This window comes from Oncorhynchus keta, chromosome 2, assembly GCF_023373465.1.
Source record: "Oncorhynchus keta strain PuntledgeMale-10-30-2019 chromosome 2, Oket_V2, whole genome shotgun sequence".
Lineage (NCBI taxonomy): Eukaryota > Metazoa > Chordata > Actinopteri > Salmoniformes > Salmonidae > Oncorhynchus > Oncorhynchus keta.
Genome location: NC_068422.1, coordinates 39,366,432 through 39,375,112, shown reverse-complemented (window position 1 = coordinate 39,375,112; position 8,681 = coordinate 39,366,432). Strand labels below are relative to the sequence as shown.

The 8,681-nt window shown below is 41.9% G+C and overlaps 1 protein-coding gene across 1 annotated transcript in view; it reads left to right on the top strand.

Moving 5' to 3' along the window:
• The first annotated feature begins 1,453 nt into the window (after positions 1-1,453).
• Positions 1,454-8,681, top strand: part of LOC118400241 (neuroendocrine convertase 2-like) — a 67,234-nt gene continuing 60,006 nt past the window's right edge. Inside the window, exon 1 of the mRNA XM_035796905.2 lies at positions 1,454-1,893. Coding sequence (XP_035652798.2) covers positions 1,708-1,893 — 186 coding nt within the window. The 5' untranslated portion in view covers positions 1,454-1,707. The remainder of the gene's footprint in view (positions 1,894-8,681) is intronic.

Here is an 8,681-nt window from a genome sequence, read left to right as displayed (position 1 = left end):
ACTCATGTCTGGTTTCGCTGTTTCCATCCTCAGATACACCTTTGAGATGAGGCCACTGTACCTGAGCGATATACTGCTACAGATATCATGGAATCCTTAAATTGAGAATGATGACACACATTTTGGCTTGCCCTTATTCAAGATTGTGTCTGCGAATTGTAATGAGAGAATTAATAATACGATAACGTGCTGTTTGGTATTGGTTCATTTCCAAATATCCCCAAACATACTCAGCAGATAATGCTTTCTCTTTGAGAAAATCTACTTTTTTCAGGGGCAGTCATAATGTGAGAGGTTGCCTTTCATAAAGCAGTGTAGGACGTAATAGATCTACAGCATGTTGTGTACAACACAGCTCTGGAATAATATTACGGATATAGTGAAAAACATTGCTTTGACTGTTGTTTTGAAGCTCCTCACATCATCTCAATTCTCCTGTTGATTACAGTGCCATAGGAGCACCAATGTCTGATCTCCCACGGTTATAAAGAGTCACGGACCTGCAAAGATCTGCTCTATTGATGGGTAGATCACAATGGTGCCAGACACGATCCTTGCAAGAACATGTAATGAAATCAACCAAATGTTCATAGCTGCTTGTGTGAAAAGACAAGGTTTTATGCTACATGGTATTGTGTTATAGACTCAAAGACCTGTACCCTGGTTTGCGTTGGGTCCATACTTTCAACCAATGCCCCCTTTAGAGACCTGAATGGCATTTTCTGGTTCATTTCACATAGAAGAAGATAGCCTCAGACCCGTCATACAGCAAGCAGAGAAAAAGGAACATATCATGTCTGAATCTGGGAGCCCAATCCCAGACACACATTCACAAATTCTCTCCACACACATTTGCACCACAATATTTAGAAACAACTTGGGTATCAGATTGGCTCAATGTAAAACTCCCAAATTTGATTACATGTTTTCTTTGTTTAATTTTGCTTCTCAACACAGTCTTTGTTACAGTATAATAGTGTCTGTGAACCAGCTGCCCACATAGAGACTACAGCCCATTAATACCACCATACAGCAGTAAAATATGTTGTCCATTCAAGTATAGGCTACAGTCTATATCGTTGTGCATGAAATAAATAATTGAGGCACCACGTTTTCTATGCCCAACGCTACAAAGTCTACAGCATATATCGCCAATGTTTATGCCTGGTGCTGTACTTGGACACGTGTATTTTTCTGCACACCACACAGTCTAATAACACAAGAAATCATACACAAAGTTATTTGAGGAGCACAGTATAGGCCTAGTTGCTGTCGGTGTTTCATTTCAGGATTTTCCTTGTCTGCCACGCTAGTGTGCTTAGCACAATTTCTGACCAGAGAAGGAATTCTCCAGGGTCCTGAAAGTGTCCTCGTGCGCTGGAAAGTGCGAACATTCCTCTCTTCAAAAACGCACCAGAGCGGAGAGAGAGAGGAGGGAGACACACCCGCCGGAGCCGATTGGTGGAACGTCACGAATAGAGGACCCGAACAGAGGGGCTGATAAATGATAGATGAAGGAGGAGAGAGAGCTGAGGATGCAGGTTTGGTAAACAATCATCCATCGAATTGTCTCGTAGCATCGCCAACTTCCACTAGCCCTCCGCTGCGGAGGAGATGTATTCCCAAAAGGACTGAATCATACATCTCTTCAAAGGAGCATCCCGCACACAGAATTCACTTCGACAGGCACCTTGATACAAGCTAGAAATGATGATTGGATCTCTCACACATGGGACAGCAGTTATATTGATATTACTAAAAGCACTGTTTCTTGCGACACACGCCACAGAGGATGGGATCTTCACAAATCATCTCTTGGTTCAGTTGCATGAAGGTGCATATGATGAAGCGCACCAACTTGCAACAGAGCACGGGTTTCATAGTGCCCGGAAGGTAAGACATGTTAGGCTACAATGTTGCAGAAAATGTGCATAATGTAGGCTAATGATGGGCTATCGATTCGATATTCCCATCAAGCCAATCATTTGCATTGATGAACATGTGCAGTGTTTTTGTCACTCAACTCCACTATTTTTTTTAAATGCTCATGTTTCTTATTTTTATTTATATTGCATAGAATATAAAAAAATCCTATTTTGGCTGTGATTTTACCAACATAAATACTTGATATGACTTCAGTTAAAACATTTAAATATGTAGCCTGTTATTTGAAGTATGCCTGCGCCTATTTGTTTTGTTTTTCAGATGACCTTCAATTAAGTTGATCTGTCTAATTCATTTTGTTACATAATATCTAGGCCCATGTTGCCTCATTAAGCCTTAGGCTACATTAACATAAATATAAAATCAGCCTTAATTTCTGCTAAATTCTAACATTTTCCCATCTATTTTTTATCCCCCAGTAATTTTGGAAATGAGAAATGTGGGGTGAATAGACTACGTGAATTAAGGCAGGCTAATAGCACAGTGTTAAAATTAAGTGCTTTGTACAACAAAACTAGTGGCAACTGAGCTGCCACAAACTTGAAGGAGACGAAACTTGAACTTGACTGGAGTATTGAAACACATCATCCTGAGATGTTTTGAAACATTATATGGAACATAACACCACTAAATCAAGTATCGTGCAACACCTTCCCAGGGACTGGGAGAACTAACAGAAAAGATTGATAACAATATGTTTGTGTTTCTAGTCCTGTTCAGTGCAGAATTAGATACTTTCTCTTTTGGTGTCCTTTCCTCCCTCTAAAGCTTCTAAACACCATTATGACATTTTGAATCATGTCCAGTGGAGAATTAGATCCCCCTTTTCTGAAATGTCTTTATGTTTAACATTGTTTTATGTATTTGATCATTTGCCATTATTTACCGTTCGGCAGGCATTGTCAAGCACAGTGTTCAAATCACCAGCTGTAACTTGAGGTTGAACTGCAAGAATTGAAGATTCTGCACTTGCCTCTTCCGTTGACAATCATGAATGTGGGAATGGATGCTGTAGCCTAGTGGTTAAAAGCATTGGGACAGGGACCGAAAGGTGACCAAAAGTCACCATTGGGCTGATGGTGAAATCCCTGAGCGGTGTCATTCCTCTCCGGCAATTGAGTTAGGAAGGACGCCTGTATATCTGTAGCAGATGGGTGTATTGATACACCATCCAAAGTGTATTTAATAACTTCACCATGCTCAAAGGAATATTCAACGTCTGCATTTGTATTTTTACCCATATAATCAACAGGTGCCCTTCTTTGCGAGACATTGGAAAACCTCCTTGGTCTATGTGACTGAATCTGTGTTTGAAACTCACTGCTCAACTGAGGGACCTTACAGATAATTCTATGTGTGGGGGACAGAGATGAGGTAGTCCTTACAAAATCATGGAATGAGTCCTTGCAACTTATAGTGTGACTTGTTTAGCAAATATTTACTTCTGAAATTATTTAGGCTTGCCATAACAAAGGGGTTGAATACTTATTGACTCAACTCATTTCTAAAAACCTAATTCCATTTTGACATTATGGGGTGTTGTGTGTAGGCCAGTGACACAAAATCTAAATTTAATGCATTTTATATTCAGGCTGTAACACAACAAAATGTGGAAAAGGGCAAGAGGTGTGAATACTTTCTGAAGGCACCGTATGCTTCATCCTCTTTCTTCAAGATGTAGAAAATTGACACCATTTTATCAGAAATCAGCAGATTGCTTCCTCTTCGGATGTGGCAGTTGATCACCCATCTATTTATCCAACCACTTATTAAACAGCCCTGTGAATGCAGGCCTTGTCTGAAGAGGGACAATTATCCCCCTGACTGTACTGCCTTGTCAAATGTCAGAATAAGAGTGTAAGTGCAATTAGCTGGAGAGCAAGGCACTGAGGCGTAGCCTAGAAATCGAGGGTATTGTGGTGTTGTGAATTAAGATGTTCACCTCAGCATACAAATAACGGTTACTCGTGATTTAATGTTTCATTTGACATGGATAATTAGATACTGAATGCGTTTTGTTTTGACTGAGGTTTAATGGCAGCATCTCTGAGTGGTACTGTAGACACTATCATGCAGTAGGCTGCCCTCAGTAGGCTGCCCCCATCCACTCCTTCACTGCTTCACATCGCCTCTGGATTATGTCATCTCCAGCGTTATTTGTATCCATATCTGTGCAGATTCAATGATCTCTTATTCATGCTTAATTAATTTAGCAAGCCTGGAAACACATACCGGTGCATATACTTCAAAACAAAAATACAATGCACGCACACACGCACGCACACACACACACACACACACACACACACACACACACACACACACACACACACACACACACACACACACACACACACACACACACACACACACACACACACACACACACACACACACACACACACACACACACACAAGATGGTGCCGACAGACACGGTCGCCCTGTTTCAAGCTACTAACTTTGCAGTATGTTTTTTTCCCCAGTGTTATTTCTTACATTATCCGCTCAGAACGTTTCTTGTATTACAGTTGTTTCCAACTGCTTAAACACGTTTTCAAAACTGCCTCCTTTTTTTCAAAACTCTACACACAATTCCCAAAACTGCACACACAAAAAGCAAAATGCCTCACATCTCCTTCAAAATGTAACACTGCATTCAGCATGCCATAAACACATGTCAGAATGAAGCATTTGCATCAAATGGCAAACACTGCTTTCATAATAGTACATTTTTGGATATACCATGTAAACACTGTTGTTCTAAATCTTAAGCTCTTGGTCTTTCATAGGCTTATATCTACATGTCAATACAATGTTCTACAATGTTCTACAGTGAAAGTAATCTGCTGAGAGGGGCAGTCACCAGTGCAGTCACCAGTAATCTCTTCTCTGGCCTGGGTCTGGCCACAATACTTCATCCACATCACAAGATACGTTTTCTCTTGCCAAACATCGAGGGAAGTATCTCCTAGCATGGCGTATCCAACCTTGGACAGAGGCAACCTCTATGTCCCCACACGCGTCCTCCATTGGCTGGAGAAGCGGCATGTGGGAATAGGGTTGGCGATCATACACTTTCCAGCGCCAGGCTGAGAATAATTCCTCTATGGGATTTAGAAAAGGTGAATATGGGGGTAGGTACAGAACTACAAATTGTGAATGGGTGGCAAACCAGAACAGCCCGGTGAAAACGAACATTGTCTCATAAAACCACAAATCTAGCAGGCTCCTGATCTGGATCAGGGACAAGCATTGTGATAAATTGCATCCAGAAAAGTGAGCATATGGCCGGTGTTGTACGGACCCAGTGTGGCATTGTGATGGAGGACCCCGTTTTGAGTGATGGCAGCACACATAATTATATTACCCCCACGCTGTCCAGGGACATTGGTAATTGCCCTCTGTCCTATTACATTTCTTCCGAGGCGCCTGGTTTTGGTGAGGTTGAAGCCAACCTCATCCACATAAATAAATGAATGGCGAATTACATGGGCATCCAGCTCCAATACTCTCTGTAACAGACAAAAGTATATATAGATGAGGAAATATGGTATGTCTAAAGTACTGGAAGTAGTGTTGCATACACTTTGCAAGTAGTGTTGCATACCTCTACAAAGTCATGTCGCATATTCTTGACTCTGTCAGAGTTTTTCTCAAATGGCACGTTGTAAAGTTGTTTCATCGTCACTCGGTGCCGTTGGAGGATGCATTGTATGGTCGACAGGCTTACAGCATTGATGTTGTTAAATATGGTGTCATTATTCGAGATATGCTCTCTTATCTCTCGAATCCTAATTGCATTGTTGGCCAAAACCATATTTATAATTGTAGTCTCTTGTACATCTGTAAACAAGTGTGCTCGTCCTCCATGATGTCTTTGCCTTTCCACTCTGTACAGAATTCAAACACAGTATGTGTTCAGCATAGGAATTGTAAACAATGTACAAAAGAAATTAGTACAGCATGATAACCAACCTCATTCATTCAATGCAGTGCAGTAAATGGATGGCTTAGAGTTACAAATGTTTATGCAATACTATGCAGTCATGTATTTTACAGTACATTACTGTGATGCTTAAATAGTCATTAGATAGTTGCATACCGGTTCTCATTTCTGAAGTTTTGAAACGCCACTGTAAATCGACTCAAGTTGGACTCACAGTCCAGCCTCTCTCATGGTCAAACCGTGGTTGATCACATGATCAACAAGTGTTGCCCTAATCTCATCAGAGATGGCTCTCCTTCCTTCTCTTCTTTGCCCTCTTCTTCCTCTTCCTCTCCCTCCTACTCCTCTTGCTCTCTGTCCATTGTTGGCATCCATTGTTCAAAACAGGTAATCTGACCTTTGACCTATTTATAGGCCTATACTACAGTAAAGCAGTGATTGGTTAGTCATCAGTTAAGCTATTAGTGTTTGCACATTTGAGGAGTGTGTGTGTGACCTTGTGAATAAGTGTAGCATTTTGATTGGTTGTGTTTGGAAAAGGAAAGCAAGTCACTTCTTGTTAGATTTTTGTGTTTTAGGCAGAGAATTGTGTGTAGCGTTTTGAAAAAAGTGTTTTATGCAATTGACAACTGAGTCAAAGGCTGAGAAATAGGTTATGGTTTTTGATGTTTGGTGTGTAGTTTTGCACTGAGTGAGAGGTTTCAAAAATCGTGTGACATGAAAAGATTTTGTGTGTAAGCAGTTGGAAAAAACTGTAATACCTACAGCCAGAAATAACTTTCGGATATTAGATCTGCAGTCACTCACCAGAATTTTGAGTAGAAATTCGATTTCCCTGACCTGGATCCTTTGTGTAGCCATATTCATTCTGGGGGCTGCACCAAAATGGTGACGTCGGAGTAGAGGTAGAAAGAGTGGGGTCCTATTCAGACTCAGGCGGCGTGCATACCATCCACCGCTTCCAAGTATATTACTCACTAATGTTCAGTCCCTGGACAATAATGTAGGCGAGCTCAAGGCGAGGATCTCCTTACAGAGACTCGCTCAAAATGGAACCGGTCAGATGACGTGGATGCTACATTACAGGACTGTTTTGCTAGGATTCATCCGGGATTCATCCAATGGCATTGAGGAATACACCACCTCAGTCATTGGCTTCATCAATAAGTGCATCGACAACATCTTCCTCACAGTGACTGTATGTACATATCCCAACCAGAAGCCATGGATTACAGGCAACAACTGCAGCAAGCTAAAGTCTAGAGCTGCCGCTTTCCAGGAGCGGGAGACTAATCTGGACGCTTATAAGAAATCCCGCTATGCCCTCAGACGAACCATCAAACAAGCAAAGCGTCAATACAGGATTAAGATTGAATCCTACTACACCGGTTCTGATGCTCCTCGGATGTCGCAGGGCTTGAAAACTATTATGGACTACAAAGGGAAACCCAGACACAAGCTTCTCAGTGACGTGAGCCTACCAGATGAGCTAAATGCCACTTCGAGGCAAGCAACACTGAAGCATGCACGTGAGCACCAGCTGTTCTTGATGACTGTGTGATAATGCTCTCAGTGGCCGATGTGAACAAAACCTTCAAACATGGTCAACATTAACAAAGCCCCTGGCCAGACGGATTACCAGGACGTGTACTCAAAGCATGCACGGACCAACTGTCAAGTGTCTTCACTGACATTTTCAACCTCACCCTGACATAGTCTGTAAAAACTACATGTTTCAAGCAGACCAACTAAGTCCCTGTGCCCAAGGAAGTGAAGGTAACCTGCCTAAATGATTACCACCCCTTGGTACTCATGTCGGTAGCCATGAAGTGCTTTGAAAGGCTGGTCCACAGATGACTCAATCTCAATTGTACTCCACACCACCCATTCTCACCTGGACAAAAGGAACACCTATGTGAGAATGCTGTTCGTTGACTGCAGCTCAGCGTTCAACACCAGAGTGCCCACGAAGCTCATCACTAAGCTAAGGACTTTGGGACTAAACACCTCCCTCTGCAACTGGATCCTGTACTTCCTGACGGGCCGCCCCAGGTGGTAAGAGTAGGCTACAATATGTCTGCCACGCTGATCCTTAACACTAGGGCCCCTCAATGGTGTGTATTAAGTCCCCTCCTGTATTCCTTGTTCACCCTCGACTGCGTGGCCAAACACAACTCCAACACCATCATTAAGTTTGCTGACGACACAACAGTGGTAGGCCTGATCACCGACAATGATGAGACGGCCTATAAGGAGGAGGTCAGAGAACTGTCAGTGTGGTGCCAGAACAACAACCTCTCCCTCAATGTGAGCAAGACAAAAGAGCTGATCATGGACTACAGGGAAAGGCCTAAATCCTGAGGCCGCTTGTACTGTAGTTTGGAACTTTAACCATTTAGACCTCAATAGAATTCTAGAATGCTGCTTAAGATTACTGAGAATTTTCAAGATAAAACTTATTTCAAACAAACAAACAGACATAGGTAAAAAATTAAGAACAAATGACAATTACAAGTCTCTAAAGATCGGTCTCCCACCCGTGGGACGGTTGAGATAATGTGTGCTTGTGTGATTAGCATGATGTTGTAAGTAACAAGAACCAATTCTCAGGACATAGACATATCTGATTTTACCATGCTATTGTTTGAGAAGAGTGCACAGTTATGCACTTGAAATGTTATTAATATACCAATTAGTTACATTTGGGCAGTCATGATACAACATTTTGAACAGAAATGCAATGGTTCATTGTATCAGTCTCAATGCTCAATGATCATTCCCATGCTGCCA